A 25790-nucleotide genomic window follows, 5' to 3' on the forward strand; every position below is an offset into this window, starting at 1 on the left:
CTTCTGGGAAGCTGTCGGCCACCGCCACGTTCACAATGACTGTAGCTGAACGAGAGGGCTGTCCGTTGTCCTCCACTGTAACGCTCAGTCTTTGTTTCACAGCATCTTTATCGGTGACTTGTCGGATGGTTCTGATCTCTCCATTCTGTAAGCCCACTTCAAACAGCGGCCTGTCTGTGGCTCTCTGCAGTTTATAGGAGAGCCAGGCGTTCTGTCCAGAGTCCACATCAACAGCCACCACTTTAGTGACCAGATAGCCCACGTCTGCTGAGCGAGGCACCATCTCAGCCACCAGAGAGCCACCAGTCTGGACCGGATACAGAACCTGAGGAGGGTTGTCGTTCTGGTCCTGGATCAGGATTTTCACAGTCACGTTGCTGCTGAGAGGAGGGGAGCCTCCATCCTGAGCTTTGACTGTGAGCTGAAGTTCTTTGATTTGTTCATAATCAAATGTACGAACTGCACTGATCACACCGGTTTCAGAGTTCAAGGAGACATAAGTGGAAACTGGAGCTCCACTGACCTCAGTGTCTTCTAGAATATAGGAGATTCTGGCGTTCTGGTTCATGTCAGAATCATGAGCACGGACCGCAAATATTGAGACACCAGGTGAATTGTTTTCTGTTATAAAAGCTGAATATCTATTTTTATCAAATACCGGAGGGTTGTCGTTGATGTCAGATATTTTCAGATGTAGGATTTTTGAGGTTGTTAGAGCAGGGATTCCTGAATCAGTCGCTGTTACAGTTATGTTATAGTCAGGTTGTTTTTCCCTATCAACATCTTGATACAAAATTAAATTATAGTAGTCTTTCATAGATGATTGAATTTTAAAAGGGAGATTACCATCCACTGAACACTTCACCTGTCCGTTTTCAGCAGAATCAGAATCCTTAATATTAAAAATGGCAATTGTTGTACCAGGAGGTGAATCCTCTGATAAATGATTTTGAAAAGACATGACATTTATAACAGGTGAATTGTCATTTACGTCAATAATATCTATTACTACTTTGCTTGTGCCGATGAGGCCTCCCTGATCCTTCGCCTCTGCTCTCAGCTCGTATTTTCTTTCTTTTTCGAAATCTATGAGATTGGTCACATAGATTGTGCCGGTTTTTTCATCGATATCAAAAACATCGACAGTACCCCCCTTTGTTTTAGATAAACTATATGATATAAGTCCATATGACCCGCTGTCTGCGTCTGTGGCATTAACGGTAACAATATTGGAGCCTTTCAAAACATTTTCCATCACTGATGCCTTATAAAGAGTCTGATTAAATATCGGAACATTATCATTCGCGTCTAAAACGGTGACGTCAATATTGACTGAACCAGATCGCTGCGGTGTTCCTCCGTCAACTGCCATCAATTTCAGGGAAAAATGAGCCTGCCGTTCACGATCCAACTGTTTTTGGAGAACCATTTTTACATTTTTATTTCCATCTGGATTCGTTTGTTGTCTCAAAACGAAATTGTCGTTTGATGATAAAATATATTGTTTTAAGCTGTTCTGTCCCACATCTAAATCATATGCGCTTTGCAGTGGGAACTCTGTTCCAATCGCGGCTCCTTCACTAATTTCAAATGTTAAAGCTTTATTCATATTTTCGAAAACGGGAGCGTGATCATTTATATCCAGAACTTCGATCGTTATTTGATGCAATTCCATCGGGTTTTCCAGAATCATCTCAAAGCTGAAGCTGCACGGCGTCACGTCTCCACACAGCTGCTCTCGGTCTATTCTCTCATTCACGACGAGAAGCCCTTTGTCTGTCTTCAGCTCGGTGTACTGGATGTTTTCTCCGGTCACGATCCGGGCCCGCCCGGACCTGAGCCTTCTCACATCCAAGGCCAGATCCTGCGCGACATTCCCGATGACCGAGCCTTTCTTCATCTCCTCCGGTATAGAATATCGAATCTGACCACCTACCATGTTCACAACACACAGCAGAAACAAGAGCGCTCCCAGTTGTTGACGCGGTCCGTGAAAAGATCGCCATCTTAAGCCCACAGCGATTAATCCACGCAGTTCCATGATTCAAAGATCCGTCATGAACATCCACAGAATATTTCCAGCTCACTAAATTCCGCTATATTGATTTGTTTGATAGTTTTACTGAAAAATATTCAGAGAGAGCGTTTCTATCTAACGGCCACCGTCCCCGAAGAGCACAATGACGCCTCACCCCGCAGTCAGTCAGGGAGGGACTGAATAGAACACGCCACTCAATTTTATTCACAGTGCAACAGCGTCCCTCTGTGTTCAAACATGGGTGGAACGTTTGGAAGAAATGAAAAGTGGTGTGATTCATCATAAGACGTATTCTTTCTACCTTTAAGAGAAATTAAGGTGACTCATTTAAGTTATCTAACAAAATAAATGTACCTTTACAAAATTGTTGAGTCAAGATTAAAATCATGGAGCTAATATATATAAATAATGTAAAATCACGTCAAGTGAACATTTTTAATGTTGACCGACCACTACCGACACATTTAAGCCGTTCATTTGAACGAGTCGTTGGTCATTTTCAGCACCATGGACAGCAACAGAAGGGGGTTGTTGTCCGCAAAGAAATACAGACAATTTACCTAAAGCGAGCTATGAAATCATCAGGAATTCTCTACTCACCAAAGTAGACATCTGTGAGAAGTTCCCTGACATCTGCTTCTCCACACGTGGATCATCAGCGTCAGCTCCATCCACACTCACTAGACTGTCACTCATGGGTGGCATGAACTTCATATCACTCTTTCTGGAGTCAGTGGTCCTGCACACCTCGTAGTTGTACACATGCTGGAGAGTCCCTGTCCCCAGAGTGTCTGAGTAACGTGGTGGATAATATGGAATCACAGGGAGATTGGAGTGATACAGGACGCGAGACTGTCTCCATCTGTAGATCTTGACTGAGATAATCACCACTAAACACGTGATGAAGAGGAAGGAAACTACAGCCAAAGCCAACACTAAGTAAAAAGTCAGGTTGTCGTTGTACTCCTTGTCCTGTGTAAAGTCAGTGAACTCTGACATGACTTCTGGAAAGCTGTCGGCCACCGCCACGTTCACAATGACTGTAGCTGAACGAGAGGGCTGTCCGTTGTCCTCCACTGTAACGCTCAGTCTTTGTTTCACAGCATCTTTATCGGTGACTTGTCGGATGGTTCTGATCTCTCCATTCTGTAAGCCCACTTCAAACAGCGGCCTGTCTGTGGCTCTCTGCAGTTTATAGGAGAGCCAGGCGTTCTGTCCAGAGTCCACATCAACAGCCACCACTTTAGTGACCAGATAGCCCACGTCTGCTGAGCGAGGCACCATCTCAGCCACCAGAGAGCCACCAGTCTGGACCGGATACAGAACCTGAGGAGGGTTGTCGTTCTGGTCCTGGATCAGGATTTTCACAGTCACGTTGCTGCTGAGAGGAGGGGAGCCTCCATCCTGAGCTTTGACTGTGAGCTGAAGTTCTTTGATTTGTTCATAATCAAATGTACGAACTGCACTGATCACACCAGTTTCAGAGTTCAAGGAGACATAAGTGGAAACTGGAGCTCCACTGACCTCAGTGTCTTCTAGAATATAGGAGATTCTGGCATTTTGGTTCAAGTCTGAATCATGAGCACTGACTGCAAATATTGAGACACCAGGTGAATTGTTTTCTGTTATAAAAGCTGAATATCTATTTTTATCAAATACCGGAGGGTTGTCGTTCACGTCCGATATTTTTAGATTGATAATTCTTGAAGTAAATAGAGGGGGGTCTCCAGAATCAGCGGCGATGACTGAGATATTATATTCTTGAATTTCTTCTCTGTCAAAATACTGATCCGAAACTAAATTATAGTAATGCTTCATTGATGATCCAATTTTAAAGGGTAGTTTTCCCTCTATGGAACATTTGATTTGTCCATTTTGCTCTGAGTCAGAATCTTTAATATTGAAAATGGCAATTGTGGTCCCGGGTTGGGAATCTTCTGAAACCGGGTTTAAAATTGACATGATAGTTAGAACTGGAGCGTTATCATTTACATCTATTACATCTACGATCACTTTACTTGTGCCTACAAAGCCACCCTTATCTTTGGCCTCCACATTTAGTTCGTACTTCCTTTGTTTCTCATAATCCAATTGACCAGAAACAGAAATATAGCCATTGTTTTCATCGATTTCAAATAAATCTGACTCTGATAAACTGTAAGTTATCAATCCATTTGAACCACTATCTGCATCACTTGCATTCACTCTGACGATGATCGTTCCTTTTAATATATTTTCCATCACAGACACTTTATAGACAGTCTGGTTAAATATCGGAACATTGTCATTAATATCTAAAATAGTGACGTCAATATTAACTGAGCCAGATCGCTGCGGTGTTCCTCCATCCACTGCGATCAGCTTCAATTTTAAATGCGGCTGTTTCTCTCGATCTAAAGGTTTCCGAAGAACCATCTCAACAATTTTACTCCCATCGGGATTCGTCTGATGATTCAAAACGAAATTGTCGTTCGGCGATAAAACATAATCTTTTAAAGCGTTTTGTCCGACATCCTGATCTTTTGCGCGCTGAAGAGGAAATCGGCCTCCAACTGCGGCTGATTCACTGATTTCAAAATTAAGAGACTTATCTTTATTCGGAAAAACGGGAGCGTGGTCATTAATATCAAGAACCTCGATCGTTATTTGATGCAATTCCATCGGGTTTTCCAGAATCATCTCAAAGCTGAAGCTGCACGGCGTCACGTCTCCACACAGCTGCTCTCGGTCTATTCTCTCATTCACGACGAGAAGCCCTTTGTCTGTCTTCAGCTCGGTGTACTGGATGTTTTCTCCGGTCACGATCCGGGCCCGCCCGGACCTGAGCCTTCTCACATCCAAGCCCAGATCCTGCGCGACATTCCCGATGACCGAGCCTTTCTTCATCTCCTCCGGTATAGAATATCGAATCTGACCACCTACCATGTTCACAACACACAGCAGAAACAAGAGCGCTCCCAGTTGTTGACGCAGTCCGTGAAAAGATGGCCATCTTAAGCCCAAACTGCTCAATCCACGCATTTCCATGGTTCAAAGATCTGTCATAAAGATCCACAGAAAACTTCCAGCTCAGTATATTCCGCTGAATTGTAATATGCGATTCCTTTCATTTGCAAAATAATCTCGAGCGAGCGTTTCCTTCTGATGTCCTCCACACCAACGAACACAATGACGCTTCACTGCGCAGCCAGCGAGGGTCTGAGCAGAACTTGCCACTGTCATTTATACACAGTCCAACAGCGTCCCTCTGTGTTCAAATATGAGACGGACGCAACTATCAAATGGGGAAAATAAAATTAAATGTAACCTAATATATATCCCCCAAAATAATTAATTAAATAAATAAGAAAATACAAACACTGAAAATATTCATTTGGAGCATTTTAATTATTATTTAGGAAATTCGAGCATAGTTTAATATAAATAGTTGAGTCATTTAACTCAACAAACATTTGTCAACACAAGAATATGTGCCAAAAGTACTGAATGAACTGCTCCCCTCAAAAACTTCCAAACATAGACTTAAAATTCTTGAACAACTATTAAACCAAGATGACGATGTCAAACCAAAAGGTGGCTGGCATATGAAGCAACTACAGCACTTGTGTCCGATGGAAATCATGAAACAATCACTGTCGAATGGAATGAGGTTGGGGGGAAAAATATAGACGATGGACGCATCTGCGAAGCATTTCATGGCCACGCCAGTGTGGGAATTCAAATATGCAACAATTAACAACAGTCCGAACATGTTCCAATGCAAACACTCAAAACAGGAGTCAGAAACGTCTTTGTTCTCAGACAGATTGGATTAAAGAAAGCAGAATATGTGAAACAATTTTACTCACCAAAGTTGACATTTGAGAAAAATTCCCTGACATGTCCTTCTCCACACGTGGATCATCAGCGTCAGCTCCATCCACACTCACTAGACTGTCACTCATGGGTGGCATGAACTTCATATCACTCTTTCTGGAGTCAGTGGTCCTGCACACCTCGTAGTTGTACACATGCTGGAGAGTCCCTGTCCCCAGAGTGTCTGAGTAACGTGGTGGATAATATGGAATCACAGGGAGATTGGAGTGATACAGGACGCGAGACTGTCTCCATCTGTAGATCTTGACTGAGATAATCACCACTAGACACGTGATGAAGAGGAAGGAAACTACAGCCAAAGCCAACACTAAGTAAAAAGTCAGGTTGTCGTTGTACTCCTTGTCCTGTGTAAAGTCAGTGAACTCTGACATGACTTCTGGGAAGCTGTCGGCCACCGCCACGTTCACAATGACTGTAGCTGAACGAGAGGGCTGTCCGTTGTCCTCCACTGTAACGCTCAGTCTTTGTTTCACAGCATCTTTATCGGTGACTTGTCGGATGGTTCTGATCTCTCCATTCTGTAAGCCCACTTCAAACAGCGGCCTGTCTGTGGCTCTCTGCAGTTTATAGGAGAGCCAGGCGTTCTGTCCAGAGTCCACATCAACAGCCACCACTTTAGTGACCAGATAGCCCACGTCTGCTGAGCGAGGCACCATCTCAGCCACCAGAGAGCCACCAGTCTGGACCGGATACAGAACCTGAGGAGGGTTGTCGTTCTGGTCCTGGATCAGGATTTTCACAGTCACGTTGCTGCTGAGAGGAGGGGAGCCTCCATCCTGAGCTTTGACTGTGAGCTGAAGTTCTTTGATTTGTTCATAATCAAATGTACGAACTGCACTGATCACACCGGTTTCAGAGTTCAAGGAGACATAAGTGGAAACTGGAGCACCACTGACCTCAGTGTCTTCTAGAATATAGGAGATTCTGGCGTTCTGGTTCAGGTCTGAATCATGAGCACGGACCGCAAATATTGAGACCCCAGGTGAATTGTTTTCTGTTACGGAAGCAGAATATTTATTTCTATCAAATACCGGAGGGTTGTCGTTAACATCAGATATTTTGAGGTGCAGTATTTTTGAGGTTGTTAAAGCAGGGTTTCCCGAATCTGTGGCCGTAACTGTTATGTTATAATCAGGTCGTTTTTCTCTGTCAAAAAACTGATCAGATACTAAATTGTAGTAATCTTTCATTGATGACTGAATTTTGAAAGGGAAATTACGATCCACTGAACACTTCACCTGTCCGTTTTCTCCAGAATCAGAATCCTTAATATTAAAAACAGCAATTGTTGTTCCAGGCAGTGAATCTTCTGATATCGGATTCTGAAATGACATGACATTTATTGTCGGTGAATTGTCATTTACGTCAATAATATCGATTACAACTTTACTTGTGCCGATGAGGCCTCCCTGATCCTTCGCCTCCACTCTCAGCTCGTATTTCTTTTCTTTTTCGTAATCTATTTGGCCAGAAACTGATATAGCTCCCGTTTTTTCTTCTATTTCAAACATTTCCACGGCACCACCTTTCATTTTTGATAAACTGTATGATATAAGTCCGAATGACCCGCTATCGTTGTCCGTGGCATTGACGGTGATAACGCTTGCGCCTTTCAAGACATTTTCCATCACTGATGCTTTATAAACTGTTTGATTAAATATCGGAACATTATCGTTCGCGTCTAAAACGGTGACGTCAATATTAACTGAGCCAGATCGCTGCGGTGTTCCTCCGTCAACTGCGATGAGTTTTAGCGTGAAATGAGCCTGTCGCTCGCGATCCAATTGTTTCTGGAGAACCATTTTTACATATTTACTTCCATCAGAAGTCGTCTGTTGTTTCAAAACGAAATTATCATTCGATGACAATATATATTGCTTCAAAGTGTTCTGTCCCACATCTAAATCATCTGCGCTTTGCAGTGGGAACTCAGTTCCTACTGACGCTGCCTCACTAATTTCAAATGTTAACGCCTTATTCACATCCTCGAAAACAGGAGCGTGATCATTTATATCCAGAACTTCGATCGTTATTTGATGCAATTCAATCGGATTCTCCAGAATCATCTCAAAGCTGAAGCTGCACGGCGTCACGTCTCCACACAGCTGCTCTCGGTCTATTCTCTCATTCACGACGAGAAGCCCTTTGTCTGTCTTCAGCTCGGTGTACTGGATGTTTTCTCCGGTCACGATCCGGGCCCGCCCGGACCTGAGCCTTCTCACATCCAAGCCCAGATCCTGCGCGACATTCCCGATGACCGAGCCTTTCTTCATCTCCTCCGGTATAGAATATCGAATCTGACCACCTACCATGTTCACAACACACAGCAGAAACAAGAGCGCTCCCAGTTGTTGACGCAGTCCGTGAAAAGATCGCCATCTTAAGCCCACAGTGATAAATCCACGCAGTTCCATGGTTCAAAGAGCCGTCATAAAGATCCACAGAATACTTCCAACTCACTGCAATCCGCTGTATTGCAATACGTGATTATTTAATTTTACAAAATCATCTGAGACAGCGTTTCCATGTCATGTCCTCCTCACCATCGAACACAATGACGCTTCCCTGCTCAGTCAGTCAGGGAGGGACTGAACAGAACACGCCACTCAATTTTATACACAGTCCAACAGCGTCCCTCTGCGTTCAAACATGAGAGGGACGCAAGTATTAAGTAGGGAAAAAGATTTTAAAAAATATATAACCAAATGTTCCGCCCTCCATGAAAAAGTCTAATGAGTAAGAAAAACCTAAGGCTGAAAATATTCATTCTGGCCACTTGATATTATTTATAATGAAATCCGAGCACAGTTTAAAAAAAAAAAAAAAAAGTTGAGTCATTTAACTCAACAAACAACATAACAAAAACAAAAATAAACAATTGTCACTATTAGAATATATGTCGTTAGTTTGGGATTTGAAAAAATATATTGTTATATAATATAATAATATATTGTTTTTAAACTCAAATGTCGTTTTCAAAACAAAAGCTGGCCGGCATTTGAAGTAACGTCAACACTCATGTCAGTAAGTAAATCGTTAAACCATCATGAATGAAATGAGGTTGAGATTGAAAATATGTGTGTATTTTCACAATGAATTATTTGGTCGTCAAATGTCATATGAATTGTTCAGTACGGAATTCTAATCCATTATGGTTAAGGTCATGAGCATGATATGCATGATGAAGATCAATGATTTTGTTCAAGAGACTAAAGAAATTGTATCCACCAGTCTTAAGGCTGCGAGTGTCATATAAAGCATCTACAATGTGAAGCAGCACAGTAAAAAATGCAGACTAAAATAATAAATATGTTAATTCATCAAAACAAACAAACAAACAAAAATGAAATCACTAAAGAATGAATGAATTCAATTGTGAACGACGACACAGTTCAGTTTGGTTGAGCCAGGCATTGGTTCAACAGGTTTTTTCCTTCAGCACCATGGACAGCAACAGACAGTCTACGAACGTCAAGCAAGCTATGAAATGATCGTGAATTTTCTACTCACCAAAGTAGACATCTGTGAGAAATTCCCTGACATCTGCTTCTCCACACGTGGATCATCAGCATCAGCTCCATCCACACTCACTAGACTGTCACTCATGGGTGGCATGAACTTCATATCACTCTTTCTGGAGTCAGTGGTCCTGCACACCTCGTAGTTGTACACATGCTGGAGAGTCCCTGTCCCCAGAGTGTCTGAGTAACGTGGTGGATAATATGGAATCACAGGGAGATTGGAGTGATACAGGACGCGAGACTGTCTCCATCTGTAGATCTTGACTGAGATAATCACCACTAGACACGTGATGAAGAGGAAGGAAACTACAGCCAAAGCCAACACTAAGTAAAAAGTCAGGTTGTCGTTGTACTCCTTGTCCTGTGCAAAGTCAGTGAACTCTGACATGACTTCTGGGAAGCTGTCGGCCACCGCCACGTTCACAATGACTGTAGCTGAACGAGAGGGCTGTCCGTTGTCCTCCACTGTAACGCTCAGTCTTTGTTTCACAGCATCTTTATCGGTGACTTGTCGGATGGTTCTGACCTCTCCATTCTGTAAGCCCACTTCAAACAGCGGCCTGTCTGTGGCTCTCTGCAGTTTATAGGAGAGCCAGGCGTTCTGTCCAGAGTCCACATCAACAGCCACCACTTTAGTGACCAGATAGCCCACGTCTGCTGAGCGAGGCACCATCTCAGCCACCAGAGAGCCACCAGTCTGGACCGGATACAGAACCTGAGGAGGGTTGTCGTTCTGGTCCTGGATCAGGATTTTCACAGTCACGTTGCTGCTGAGAGGAGGGGAGCCTCCATCCTGAGCTTTGACTGTGAGCTGAAGTTCTTTGATTTGTTCATAATCAAATGTACGAACTGCGCTGATCACACCGGTTTCAGAGTTCAAGGAGACGTAAGTGGAAACTGGAGCTCCACTGACCTCAGTGTCTTCTAGAATATAGGAGATTCTGGCGTTTTGGTTCAAGTCTGAATCATGAGCACTGACTGCAAATATTGAGACCCCAGGTGAATTGTTTTCTGTTATGGAAGCAGAGTATATATTGTTATCAAATACTGGAGGGTTGTCGTTCACGTCCGATATTTTTAGATTGATAATTCTTGAAGTAAATAGAGGGGGGTCTCCAGAATCAGTGGCGATGACTGAGATATTATATTCTTGAATTTCTTCTCGGTCAAAATACTGATCCGAAACTAAATTATAGTAATGCTTCATTGATGATCCAATTTTAAAGGGTAATTTTCCCTCTATGGAACATTTGATTTGTCCATTTTGCTCTGAGTCAGAATCTTTAATATTGAAAATGGCAATTGTGGTCCCGGGTTGGGAATCTTCTGAAACAGGGTTTAAAATTGACATGATATTTAGAACAGGTGCGTTATCATTTACATCTGTTACATCAACAACCACTTTACTTGATCCGACAAACCCTCCCTGATCTTTAGCCTCCACATTAAACTCATATTTTCTTTCTTTTTCATAATCTAATTGAGCAGACACAGAAATATATCCTGTGTTTTCATCAATTTCAAATATATCTGATTCACTATTTGACAAACTGTATGTTATCAATCCATTCGAACCGCTGTCAGCATCAGTTGCATTTACTCTCACAATATTAGTACCTTTTAATACGTTTTCCATCACTGAAACTTTATATACTGTTTGATTAAATATCGGAACATTATCGTTGGCATCTAACACGGTGATGTCAATATTTACTGAGCCAGATCGCTGCGGTGTTCCTCCGTCAACTGCAATAAGTTTGAAATTTAAATGTGGCTGTTTCTCTCGATCTAAAGGTTTCTGAAGGATCATCGCAATAGATTTGCTTCCATCTGAGTTGATTTGTTGCTTTAACACAAAATTATCGTTTGGGGATAAAATGTAATCTTTTAGGGAATTGTCTCCGACATCTAGATCCTTTGCTCGTTGAAGAGGAAACTGGCCTCCGACTAAAGCTGCCTCGCTAATTTTCAAGGCAAGAGATTTATCGTCATGAGGAAAAACGGGAGCGTGATCATTTATATCCAGAACCTCGATCGTTATTTGATGCAATTCCATCGGATTCTCCAGAATCATCTCAAAGCTGAAGCTGCACGGCGTCACGTCTCCACACAGCTGCTCTCGGTCTATTCTCTCATTCACGACGAGAAGCCCTTTGTCTGTCTTCAGCTCGGTGTACTGGATGTTTTCTCCGGTCACGATCCGGGCCCGCCCGGACCTGAGCCTTCTCACATCCAAGCCCAGATCCTGCGCGACATTCCCGATGACCGAGCCTTTCTTCATCTCCTCCGGTATAGAATATCGAATCTGACCACCTACCATGTTCACAACACACAGCAGAAACAAGAGCGCTCCCAGTTGTTGACGCAGTCCGTGAAAAGATCGCCATCTTAAGCCCCCAGCGATAAATCCACACAGTTCCATTGTTCAAAGATCCGTCACAAATCCAAAGCAAACGCTGAGTAAAACCAGATTGCGGTCTTGCAATACATGTAAGCCAACAGAGGTTATAGCTACAAAATACTATTTTACATCTGACGTCCTCCTCACCATCGAACACAATGACGCTTCCCTGCTCAGTCAGTCAGGGAGGGACTGAACAGAACACCCCACTCAATTTTATACACAGTCCAACAGCGTCCCTCTGTGTTCAAATATGAGAGGGACGCTATCAAAAAATGGACGAGAGCGAGATGGAATGGTGTATATTATGATTAATGTCTCATCATATGAATGAATGCAATTTGTGTTTGATCACATGTGTGTGTGAACGTGTTTTTGTGACTCTCAATTTTTGTAATTCATATATATTTTTTTCTATTTTATTCTACTACTCTGGCTATGACTGCTCGACTTTCGGTTTCGTTCGTGCATGTCTATTTATTATTATTATTATTATTATTATTATTATTATTATTATTATTATTATTATTATTATTAATAATAATAATAATATTAAGAATAATAATAATAGTAGTAGTAGTAGTACTAGTAGTAGGAGTAGTAGTATTGTGTGTGTATGTGTGTTCTTTGTCCTATGTGTGTTGCTCGCCTTCAGTTACTTCGCATCATGCACCTATTATTGATATGTAAATTCATTGATATTTTTGTACTCAAAACATTATAATTATAACGGGGAAAACATAAATATGTATTGTTTTTATTATTATTATTATTATTATTATTATTCGTAGTAGTCGTGATAGTAGTGGTAGCAAAGATGTCCACGGAAAAAAGCGACAAGTGACATCATTCAAGCTTGGAAGGGATAATGATAATTTTACTCACCAAAGTAGACATCTGTGAGAAGTTCCCTGACATCTGCTTCTCCACACGTGGATCATCAGCGTCAGCTCCATCCACACTCACTAGACTGTCACTCATGGGTGGCATGAACTTCATATCACTCTTTCTGGAGTCAGTGGTCCTGCACACCTCGTAGTTGTACACATGCTGGAGAGTCCCTGTCCCCAGAGTGTCTGAGTAACGTGGTGGATAATATGGAATCACAGGGAGATTGGAGTGATACAGGACGCGAGACTGTCTCCATCTGTAGATCTTGACTGAGATAATCACCACTAGACACGTGATGAAGAGGAAGGAAACTACAGCCAAAGCCAACACTAAGTAAAAAGTCAGGTTGTCGTTGTACTCCTTGTCCTGTGTAAAGTCAGTGAACTCTGACATGACTTCTGGGAAGCTGTCAGCCACCGCCACGTTCACAATGACTGTAGCTGAACGAGAGGGCTGTCCGTTGTCCTCCACTGTAACGCTCAGTCTTTGTTTCACAGCATCTTTATCGGTGACTTGTCGGATGGTTCTGATCTCTCCATTCTGTAAGCCCACTTCAAACAGCGGCCTGTCTGTGGCTCTCTGCAGTTTATAGGAGAGCCAGGCGTTCTGTCCAGAGTCCACATCAACAGCCACGACTTTAGTGACCAGATAGCCCACGTCTGCTGAGCGAGGCACCATCTCAGCCACCAGAGAGCCACCAGTCTGGACCGGATACAGAACCTGAGGAGGGTTGTCGTTCTGGTCCTGGATCAGGATTTTCACAGTCACGTTGCTGCTGAGAGGAGGGGAGCCTCCATCCTGAGCTTTGACTGTGAGCTGAAGTTCTTTGATTTGTTCATAATCAAATGTACGAACTGCACTGATCACACCGGTTTCAGAGTTCAAGGAGACATAAGTGGAAACTGGAGCTCCACTGACCTCAGTGTCTTCTAGAATATAGGAGATTCTGGCATTCTGGTTCAAGTCTGAATCATGAGCACTGACAGCAAATATTGAGACCCCAGGTGAATTGTTTTCTATTATGAAAGCAGAGAATATATTTCGATCAAACACCGGGGGGTTGTCGTTCACATCAGATATTTTGAGATTGATCATTTTAGAAGTAAACAGAGGAGGATTTCCTAAATCTGTTGCCGTAACCGTTATGTTATATTCCTGAATTGTTTCTCTATCAAAATACTGATCCGAAACTAAATTGTAATAATTTTTCACTGAAGATTGAATTTTAAAGGGAAGCTTCCCATCAATAGAACATTGAACCTTTCCATTTTGCTCTGAGTCAGAGTCTTTAATATTGAAAACTGCAATTGTGGTACCTGGTAGGGAATCTTCAGAAACCGGGTTTAAAATTGACATGATATTTAGAACTGGAGGATTATCGTTTACGTCAATTACATCAACAATCACTTTACTTGTACCAACAAAACCTCCCTGATCTTTGGCTTCCACCCTAAGTTCGTATTTTCGCTCCTTTTCATAATCTAGTTGACCAGACAACAAAATAGAGCCAGTTTTATAATCGATATTAAATACGCCTGATTCAGTATTTGATAAACTGTACGAAATCAATCCGTTTGAACCACTGTCCGCATCGGTCGCATTAACTCTTACGATGCACGTTCCTTTTGAAATATTTTCCATCACTGATGCCTTATAAATTGTCTGGTTAAATATCGGAACATTATCATTAACATCTAACACGGTGACGTCAATATTAACTGAGCCAGATCGCTGCGGTGTTCCTCCGTCTACTGCGATGAGCTTTAAATTTAAATGCGGCTGTTTCTCTCGATCTAAAGGTTTCTGAAGAACCATCTCGACATATTTACTTCCGTCTGGATTAGATTGTTGTTTTAAAACAAAGTTTTCGTTTGGAGACAAAATATAATCTTTTAAAGTATTCTGTCCCACATCTAAGTCTTTCGCACTCTGTAGAGGAAACGCTCCTCCAACTGCCGCAGATTCGCTTATTTCAAAGGTGAGAGCTCTATCTTTGTTTGGAAATATGGGCGCGTGATCATTTATATCCAGAACCTCGATCGTTATTTGATGCAATTCTATCGGGTTTTCCAGAATCATCTCAAAGCTGAAGCTGCACGGCGTCACGTCTCCACACAGCTGCTCTCGGTCTATTCTCTCATTCACGACGAGAAGCCCTTTGTCTGTCTTCAGCTCGGTGTACTGGATGTTTTCTCCGGTCACGATCCGGGCCCGCCCGGACCTGAGCCTTCTCACATCCAAGGCCAGATCCTGCGCGACATTCCCGATGACCGAGCCTTTCTTCATCTCCTCCGGTATAGAATATCGAATCTGACCACCTACCATGTTCACAACACACAGCAGAAACAAGAGCGCTCCCAGTTGTTGACGCAGTCCGTGAAAAGATCGCCATCTTAAGCCCACAGCGATTAATCCACGCAGTTCCATGATTCAAAGATCCGTCACAAATCCAACGCAAACGCTGAGTAAAACCAGATCGCGGTCTTGCAATACATGTAAGCCAACAGAGGTTATATCTACAAAATACTATTTTACATCTGACGTCCTCCTCACCATCGAACACAATGACGCTTCCCTGCTCAGTCAGTCAGGGAGGGACTGAACAGAACACCCCACTCAATTTAATACACAGTCCAACAGCGTCCCTCTGCGTTCAAATATGAGAGGGACGTTATTAAAAATAGCAGAGAGCGAGATGGAATGGTATATGTTTTTATAATTGTCTCATCGTATGAATGAATGAATGCTTATTTCAATCCTCTGATACATGGCAAATGTGTTGCGTAACATGTTTTATGACATTTGTGTCATCATTTATCTCACACAGCTTCGTCCTTAATACATTGTACACAAATCAGTCAATATTTGTACTTCCTTGATACAGAGATGGAAAAGGAGTAGAGTGCAAACTATGCTAACAATTTTCTGCACTTTAAACGCTCTTTCCCTATTTTACAGATCAGTGTTTGTGAGTAATTGTGTTAAAAATTGTGTCATTGTGTCATTTTTTTTCTGTTGTATTCTACTCCTCTGGTTATTAGTGCTCTACTTTCGGGTTGGTTTGTGCATGCGTATTATTATTCATTATTGTATTATTATCATTATTATTATTATTATTATTATTATTATATTATTATTATCACTGAATGTAGTAACAGGTGTTCACATTTGAATATTAATTCAGTCATTATTATTGTTGTAGTTGTTGCTGCTGCTGTTTGTTAGTTGTTGTAGTTGTGGTTCGTCAAAGTAGTAGTAGTAGTGGAAATATTAACAATTATAATAATTGGTTATAAACAAGGTGCTATGCTTGGAAATAAAGACAAACGCACCATGATTGACTGTTTTATGGCTGAGATGTTCGGCACTGTACGTCACTGGTCATTTTCAGGACCACGGAGAGCGACAGAAAAAAATGATGTGGAGCAAAGATGTCCACGGAAAAAAGTGACAAGTGACATCATTCAAGCTTGGAAGAGATAATGATAATTTTACTCACCAGAGTAGACATCTGTGAGAAGTTCCCTGACATGTCCTTCTCCACACGTGGATCATCAGCATCAGCTCCATCCACACTCACTAGACTGTCACTCATGGGTGGCATGAACTTCATATCACTCTTTCTGGAGTCAGTGGTCCTGCACACCTCGTAGTTGTACACATGCTGGAGAGTCCCTGTCCCCAGAGTGTCTGAGTAACGTGGTGGATAATATGGAATCACAGGGAGATTGGAGTGATACAGGACGCGAGACTGTCTCCATCTGTAGATCTTGACTGAGATAATCACCACTAGACACGTGATGAAGAGGAAGGAAACTACAGCCAAAGCCAACACTAAGTAAAAAGTCAGGTTGTCGTTGAACTCCTTGTCCTGTGTAAAGTCAGTGAACTCTGACATGACTTCTGGGAAGCTGTCGGCCACCGCCACGTTCACAATGACTGTAGCTGAACGAGAGGGCTGTCCGTTGTCCTCCACTGTAACACTCAGTCTTTGTTTCACAGCATCTTTATCGGTGACTTGTCGGATGGTTCTGATCTCTCCATTCTGTAAGCCCACTTCAAACAGCGGCCTGTCTGTGGCTCTCTGCAGTTTATAGGAGAGCCAGGCGTTCTGTCCAGAGTCCACATCAACAGCCACCACTTTAGTGACCAGATAGCCCACGTCTGCTGAGCGAGGCACCATCTCAGCCACCAGAGAGCCACCAGTCTGGACCGGATACAGAACCTGAGGAGGGTTGTCGTTCTGGTCCTGGATCAGGATTTTCACAGTCACGTTGCTGCTGAGAGGAGGGGAGCCTCCATCCTGAGCTTTCACTGTGAGCTGAAGTTCTTTGATTTGTTCATAATCAAATGTACGAACTGCACTGATCACACCGGTTTCAGAGTTCAAGGAGACATAAGTGGAAACTGGAGCTCCACTGACCTCAGTGTCTTCTAGAATATAGGAGATTCTGGCGTTTTGGTTTAAATCAGAATCACGAGCACTGACTGCAAATATTGAGACCCCAGGTGAATTATTTTCTGATATATAAGCAGCATATGTTTTCTTATCAAAAAATGGTGCATTGTCGTTTACATCAGATATTTTAAGATGAAAAACTTGCGTAGCAAATAGAGGAGGATTTCCTAAATCAGTCACCATTAATGTGATATTATAATCAGTAGCGGTTTCTCTGTCAAAATGTTGATCGGATATTAGATTATAATAATCCTTCATCGATGACTGTATTTTGAATGGGAGTTTGCGATCTATTGAACACTGTATTTGTCCATTGGAACCCGAATCAAAGTCCTTAATGTTGAAAACAACAATTGTTGTACCCGGATGTGCATCCTCAGATATGGGGTTCAAAAACGACATTATATTAATAACAGGTGGATTATCGTTCACGTCAATTACATCTAATATAATTTTACTTGTCCCTATTAATCCACCTTGGTCCTTAGCCTCCACCCTCACCTCGTACTTTCTGTCTTTTTCATAATCTATTTCACCAGACACAGAAACTACACCGGTCTTTCCATCGATTACAAATTTATCAGCAGCTGCCCCTTTCATTTTTGACAAACTGTAAAAGATAAGTCCGTTTGTTCCGCTGTCCGCGTCTGTAGCATTCACCGTTATAATTTGCGTGCCTTTTGGTACGTTTTCCATTATTGACGCCTTATAAATTGTCTGGTTAAATATCGGAACATTATCATTGGCATCTAACACGGTGACGTCGATATTAACTGAGCCAGATCGCTGCGGTGTTCCTCCGTCTACTGCGATGAGCTTTAAATTTAAATGCGGCTGTTTCTCTCGATCTAAAGGTTTCTGAAGAACCATCTCGACATATTTACTTCCGTCTGGATTCAATTGTTGTTTCAAGATGAAATTATCGTTCGGGGATAACATGTAATCTTGTAAAGCGTTTAGTCCGACGTCTAGATCCTCCGCGCTCTGCAGCGGAAATTTCCCACCTACCGACGCTGCTTCTGTTATTTCGAAATGAAGAGATCTATCGGTGTTTGGAAAAACGGGAGCGTGATCATTTATATCCAGAACTTCGATCGTTATTTGATGCAATTCAATCGGATTCTCCAGAATCATCTCAAAGCTGAAGCTGCACGGCGTCACGTCTCCACACAGCTGCTCTCGGTCTATTCTCTCATTCACGACGAGAAGCCCTTTGTCTGTCTTCAGCTCGGTGTACTGGATGTTTTCTCCGGTCACGATCCGGGCCCGCCCGGACCTGAGCCTTCTCACATCCAAGCCCAGATCCTGCGCGACATTCCCGATGACCGAGCCTTTCTTCATCTCCTCCGGTATAGAATATCGAATCTGACCACCTACCATGTTCACAACACACAGCAGAAACAAGAGCGCTCCCAGTTGTTGACGCAGTCCGTGAAAAGATCGCCATCTTAAGCCCACAGCGATAAATCCACGCAGTTCCATTGTCCATCAATATAGAGTAAACCCACTGATAAACGTTCGTTGTGTTCTCCTGGATTATGTCTATTTCAAATTAGTCCAATTTAATTCCTAATTCAAGGCAATCGTTGAGAGCCTCCCCACCAAACGTCCTCCTTCGTCTATGAACACAATGAAGCTTCACTGTGCAGCCAGTCAGGGAGGGTCTGAACACAACCAGCCACCTCATCATTTCATCCACAGGCCAACAGCGTCCCTCAGCGCCCAAATTGTGTAACAGAGAGTGCGGCTCTTAGTTCAATTTACAGGCAATGTTCTCCACCTAACTACGGACGTCAAATCAACCAAAACTAAGGAACTTTCTCGAACAATTTCGAAAAGAACCATTCAGCTTCTTGAGAAAAAAGAAAAACATGACTCAGTCGATTATGAATATTTAATAAGGGTATTCAGTTGACACATATTTCCAACACGTATTCCACTATTCATTTTAAAAGCAATACAACATATTTATCAGGACAAAACATTGGATACATCTTAAATCACATCAGTAAGTCGCCATTCCAGCACATGTATAATACATACACACCTAAATGAAATCAAAACAGTTTCCTACATTAAGCTCTTCATCGTGTACAAGCATCAGGGTGGAGTGAAATCATCAGTCGACATAATTACACAATATGCAGGCTTAAAAATGAAGAATTGCTTCCTTTAAAAAGGCAGAGAAAAAAGAAGAAAGTGATAGTGTTCACTGGGCAGGATAAGCTAAAACATATTGTGGTGGCATATTGGTTAGAGCCACAGCCTCATAGGGTCCCTGATTTGAATTCAGCTCAGGACGAACCAGGGTCCTCTCAGCGTGGTCTCCCCGTGCTTGAGCGGGATTCCTCCGGGAACCCTGATTTCCAAAAAAGATACATTCTGGTTAATTTAGAAACTATAGTTTGTTCATTGGTGATTGTGCATGTTTGGATGTCTGTATCTGTGTGGATGGGTGTTGGCTGGTGTCCTCAAGGTGTGCCCCTTCGTTACGTCAATTTGGAGCTGGGATTGGCCACACTACCTGAAGACCCTGAGACTATGACTACGAATAATAGAAATACGATCTACATAAAATAATTATCTTTAATATCGACTTATATTTAGTCTGTATTTTAGAGGTTTTAAAGACTATAGTACGAGGTATGAACCACCACAATCCTAGCAGCCTATATATTCACGGAGAAAAGGGCCACTGAATGAAGTTTGCCTGCAGATGTTTAATGAAAAATATATCAATAATCGTTCATCTATATCTTTAGAAATAATCGCTATTTTATCGACAGAGTTATATTCAGAATCATGCGGAACAATTTCAACTCAGACAAAACGGGCGTCTAACCTCACACACTATGTCGATCCAAATGACACTCATAAAAGCAACCAACATCCACTTTGTCATGTCAGATTCTCAATCCCTTTACCACATGATGCAACGCATTCTTCAACAGTTGTCTTGAAATTCTCGACCAGCAAGCTTCTGGCACGTACATCCACCTACAAAAGCCAAACTGTTCCGGCACCATGAAGACAACAAGAAAGTTATTTTCACTTTGATCAGCTTCCAACTTGACGTACACAATCCCATAGCCACTTCCCCCCTTCGGCTGCCATTTGCTCATAACAAAAGACAGCCACATCACACAAGTTCCATTCACACATGACTTCCTGTCCATTTATGGATTCATTTTTGGCCTTGATCTATCCATGCTGGACTCCATACGTTTCTGTGAGTACAGTCAAACTCAAGGTCTGCCAACAGGCTTCTGCAGATTGTGTCCAAGTCTGAATACAGAACAAGACCCATCTCAGTTGCTCTTCAAAAAATAGCAGCACAAAACATACTAGTTACACAAAGTATCCAAGCTTGACATTCACAAGTTAAGTCCCACACAATGATGCAACAGAGTAATCACTTGTGAAACACTTCTCAGCATTAACATGCTGCTTATATCGAGCAATAAACTCATGTCAGTCAAGGTCAAGGTCATGGCGTGTAATGCCTCGACATGACTACATTTTCTCAGGAAACGCGTTCAAAAGATTGAACACAATGTTGAGCCATGTGCCTGGCTTCTATGATAATCAACTTCATTTGGCTCTAATTTGAAAAGTGAATCACTGATGTGCAATCTGGGTATCAACTACCAAGTCATTATTGTCATCATTTCTTTGCCCCCAGAAAAGGGTTGCATGTATAAAATACATAAATGTGAAGCAACAAAGCGCAAAGTAATGAAGGAAAAAAGGAAAACGGCTTAAAGTGGACACATTTGTGTGCTGAGTTAGTTACTGCAGTAGTCGCCCGACTGGATTGTTATATCCCCTCTTGATATTGTAGTTGGACAGCAACCACGATGACAGAGATTCAGCAGTTGCTATATACATCTGGGGCTGTATGAATCTGGGAATGTCTGAAGTCAAAATGCAATAACAAGATGAGCAATATTGGTTTTTCAGGGGCCTTGTCATATGCCCCGCCCCCCAGCCTAGTACTGACATATTCCACCACTAGTAATGATCAAATTCACAAATTTCTGGAGAGAGTTCATGCCACCAGGGATCATTGAAAATGATCACACTTCGGACGTATGTGAAAGACAGAGAATGAGAAGCTAATTTCTGAGGCAGCTGCAAGGGTCCAGCAAACATCTGCTCGCACAAGTTCATCCACAAGCATGCAATCATATACACATGTATATAATGAAGGTGGAGTAAAAAGATTGGACAATGCTGACTTGCAAGCCACATAATGCCAAAGAAGAAAGTGAAGTGATGTGAAATTGCAACCGTTGGAATCACTAATAAGAGATGCTGCATGGAAGCCAGACACTATGATGAAACCATGCGTGAAATCCCATCCCAAAACATCCCAACTGAGGTTTACACATTTCCATTGCCAATCATACTGTATAACCCAACCATGTCCACGTCATACTGAGTGTTTAACTGGGTTTGAAGTGACTCAAAGGAAAAAAAAAGACTCCACAGCAGTCAGTGCCAACTCTCCTGAACACCGTTGTATGAGACACCAAACACTTGAGTACGCTGGTCAGGACAACCTGACAACCAGTTCAACCTTAATATATAACTTTTATGAGTGAATATACTTGTGTGTGGTTTCTGCAGTACAGACACAGGAACGCAAGATAATTTAATTAAATGCAAATTCACATAAAACACAGAGTCAATCATATATATTTCTACTTTAAAAGTGAGCGAGCATGAACTTCCATCTAGCAGCAAACTACCTGCTACTAACTAGCGACCAACTCCATATATTGATGTCAATTCCACTGACAAAAGCGAACGACGTGTCATTACTTAACTAATGAACGAACAGAGGTGAACACATGTGACAAAGCAACATACCCCACTGCCACACATTGCAGAATCACTCAGTCCTTTACTCCAGACATTGGACATTTGCGATGCATTCAAGGACCACACCAGTGTGGCAATTCATAAGTGCAACAGTTAACAACTGTCTTAAAAGAACAATACAACCTTTTGCACAACCATCGAACATGTTCCAATACAAACACTCTAAGCAGGAGTCTGAAACGTCTTTGTTCTCAGACAGACTGAATTAAACAAAGCAGAATATGCGAAACATATTTACTCACCAAAGTTGACATTTGAGAAAAATTCCCTGACATCTGCTTCTCCACACGTGGATCATCAACGTCAGCTCCATCCACACTCACTAGACTGTCACTCATGGGTGGCATGAACTTCATATCACTCTTTCTGGAGTCAGTGGTCCTGCACACCTCGTAGTTGTACACATGCTGGAGAGTCCCTGTCCCCAGAGTGTCTGAGTAACGTGGTGGATAATATGGAATCACAGGGAGATTGGAGTGATACAGGACGCGAGACTGTCTCCATCTGTAGATCTTGACTGAGATAATCACCACCAGACACGTGATGAAGAGGAAGGAAACTACAGCCAAAGCCAACACTAAGTAAAAAGTCAGGTTGTCGTTGTACTCCTTGTCCTGTGTAAAGTCAGTGAACTCTGACATGACTTCTGGGAAGCTGTCGGCCACCGCCACGTTCACAATGACTGTAGCTGAACGAGAGGGCTGTCCGTTGTCCTCCACTGTAACGCTCAGTCTTTGTTTCACAGCATCTTTATCGGTGACTTGTCGGATGGTTCTGATCTCTCCATTCTGTAAGCCCACTTCAAACAGCGGCCTGTCTGCGGCTCTCTGCAGTTTATAGGAGAGCCAGGCGTTCTGTCCAGAGTCCACATCAACAGCCACCACTTTAGTGACCAGATAGCCCACGTCTGCTGAGCGAGGCACCATCTCAGCCACCAGAGAGCCACCAGTCTGGACCGGATACAGAACCTGAGGAGGGTTGTCGTTCTGGTCCTGGATCAGGATTTTCACAGTCACGTTGCTGCTGAGAGGAGGGGAGCCTCCATCCTGAGCTTTGACTGTGAGCTGAAGCTCTTTGATTTGTTCATAATCAAATGTACGAACTGCGCTGATCACACCGGTTTCAGAGTTCAAGGAAACATAAGTGGAAACTGGAGCTCCACTGACCTCAGTGTCTTCTAGAATATAGGAGATTCTGGCGTTTTGATTTGAATCAGAGTCTTTTGCACTGACTGCAAATATTGAGACTCCGGGTAAATTATTTTCTACTATATGAGCAGAATAAGCACTTTTATCAAATGAAGGAGCATTGTCGTTCACGTCTGATATTTTGATGAATAAATCAGTTGAGCTAAATAGTGGAGGGTTTCCAAAATCAGTTGCTGTTACTTTGACATGATACTCAGAAATAGCTTCTCTGTCCAAATATTTCTCAGACACCAAATTGCAATAATTCGTCACAGAAGATTCAATTTTAAAGGGTAATTTTCCATCAATTGAACATTTAATTTCCCCATTAGACCCAGAATCAGAATCCTTAACATTTAAAAAGGCAATTGTAGTACCAGGAGGTGTGTCCTCGGATACAGGGCTGGAGTACGACATGATGTTTATCACAGGAGCGTTATCGTTCACGTCGGCCACATCTATTATCACTTTACTTGTACCGACAAAACCTCCCTGGTCCTTGGCCTCCACCCTCAGCTCATACTTTCTGTCTTTTTCATAATCTATTGCACCAATTACGGAAATAGTTCCTGTATTTTCGTTGATGTTAAATATATCCGCAACATTCCCTTTCATTTTGGACAGACTGTACGATATTAATCCATTTGAACCACTGTCTGCGTCTGTGGCATTTACCGTGATAATGTTCGCTCCTTTCATAACATTTTCCATCACAGAAGACTTATAAACAGTCTGGTTAAATATCGGAACATTATCGTTGGCATCTAACACGGTGACGTCAATATTAACTGAGCCAGATCGCTGCGGTGTTCCTCCGTCTACTGCGATGAGCTTTAAATTCAAATGCGGCTGCTTCTCTCGATCTAAAGGCGTCTGAAGAACCATCTCCACATATTTACTTCCGTCCGGATTAGACTGTTGTTTTAAAACAAAGTTGTCGTTTGGAGATAAAATATAATCTTTCAAAGCGTTTTCTCCCACATCGAGATCCTCTGCGCCCTGCAGAGGAAATTTCCCTCCGACTGCAGCCGCTTCACTGATTTCAAAATTAAGAGACTTATCTTTGTTTGGAAAAACGGGAGCGTGATCATTTATATCAAGAACCTCGATCGTTATTTGGTGTAACTCCATCGGGTTTTCCAGAATCATCTCAAAGCTGAAGCTGCACGGCGTCACGTCTCCACACAGCTGCTCTCGGTCTATTCTCTCATTCACGACGAGAAGCCCTTTGTCTGTCTTCAGCTCGGTGTACTGGATGTTTTCTCCGGTCACGATCCGGGCCCGCCCGGACCTGAGCCTTCTCACATCCAAGCCCAGATCCTGCGCGACATTCCCGATGACCGAGCCTTTCTTCATCTCCTCCGGTATAGAATATCGAATCTGACCACCTACCATGTTCACAACACACAGCAGAAACAAGAGCGCTCCCAGTTGTTGACGCAGTCCGTGAAAAGATCGCCATCTTAAGCCCACAGCGATAAATCCACGCAGTTCCATGGTTCAAAGATCAGTCAAAATACCAATCGCCCAGGAAATGTTTCCAGAAATGCCGATGCTTGAAAATAATTGACGATTATTCCATATGACCGATGTGCGAAACCTCTTCCATCTACTTGAATCCTCCTGATCTACGAGCACAATGACGCTTACATGCAGTCAGTCAGGGAGGGACTGAGGAGAACTGGTCTTTCGCTGCTATACACAGGCCAACAGCGTCCCTTTGTGTTCAAACGGAGGTAGCGAAAAATAACCATCTTTCCATTTCGCAAAAGCACGGTCACAGATCAAATAATAATATCGATCATAATTGTAAAAATAAATAAATGATTGACCTGCAATACTACTACTACTACTGCTGCTGCTGCTACTACTATTATTATTATTATTATTATTATTATTATTATTATTATTATGAATAATAATAATAATAATAATAATAATAATAATAATAATAATAATAATAATAATAATAATAATAATAATAATAATAATAATATAATCACCACTACTACCAATAATACTTACAATAATAAAAGCTTGTTAAGATGCAGACTGGCGGACCATCCGCTTCATATTGGTAGAGCTGTCCATGGTGCTGAAGTTTATTTGCGAAGCAGTACCAATGGTTTTTACACAAAATTATTTTTAAATATCAATCAAGTATTAATTATTTTGGGATAGAAGAGTGAGGAAGATAATTTAGTCATTTTAGGGTCTAATTCCAGCTGTACCCCAAGGCATCATACATCAACGCACTTTTTTTTTTTTTTTTTAAACAGCACTACTGGTATGAACAATCAATGTACATTCACACGAGAGAAACTTTAATGACAATTACTTTAATGACACAATTTAATCATCGCTGCCATAGCCACTATTTCAGCATTGGATGTTAAACCACAAGGTACACAGTCATGTTCAAAAATGACCCTTCACCTCTGATCTCAGTGAGACTCATCGTGATTGCATTTCCCAATCTTTGATCAGCATCAATAGTCAGATTTTATTTAACTGTTTGAACTTTTAATTTTCA

The 25790-nt window shown here is 42.1% G+C and overlaps 2 protein-coding genes across 22 annotated transcripts in view; both read right to left on the reverse strand.

Annotated features, from left to right (window-relative positions):
* The window catches only part of LOC128766858 (protocadherin gamma-A11-like), a 215218-nt gene that overhangs the window by 120975 nt on the left and 68453 nt on the right, over positions 1 to 25790 (reverse strand). For 4 of the 21 annotated variants that reach the window (XM_053878324.1, XM_053878323.1, XM_053878322.1 and 1 more), the window contains exons 1-2: positions 9425 to 12010; positions 5887 to 7236 (exon numbers count right to left, since the gene is read on the reverse strand). The exons of 13 other annotated variants lie outside the window; for them this stretch is intronic. In XM_053878324.1, coding sequence (XP_053734299.1) covers positions 5887 to 7236; positions 9425 to 11857 — 3783 coding nt within the window. In that variant the 5' untranslated portion in view covers positions 11858 to 12010. 4 more of the 21 variants (XM_053878337.1, XM_053878333.1, XM_053878340.1 and 1 more) reach the window with 4 other exon arrangements.
* LOC128766871 (protocadherin gamma-A11-like) lies at positions 12440 to 15391 on the reverse strand. The gene has a single exon (XM_053878402.1). The coding sequence runs from the start codon at positions 15152 to 15154 to the stop codon at positions 12683 to 12685; it is 2472 nt and encodes an 823-aa protein (XP_053734377.1). The 5' UTR covers positions 15155 to 15391; the 3' UTR covers positions 12440 to 12682.

This window comes from Synchiropus splendidus, chromosome 11 (genome assembly GCF_027744825.2).
Source record: "Synchiropus splendidus isolate RoL2022-P1 chromosome 11, RoL_Sspl_1.0, whole genome shotgun sequence".
Lineage (NCBI taxonomy): Eukaryota > Metazoa > Chordata > Actinopteri > Syngnathiformes > Callionymidae > Synchiropus > Synchiropus splendidus.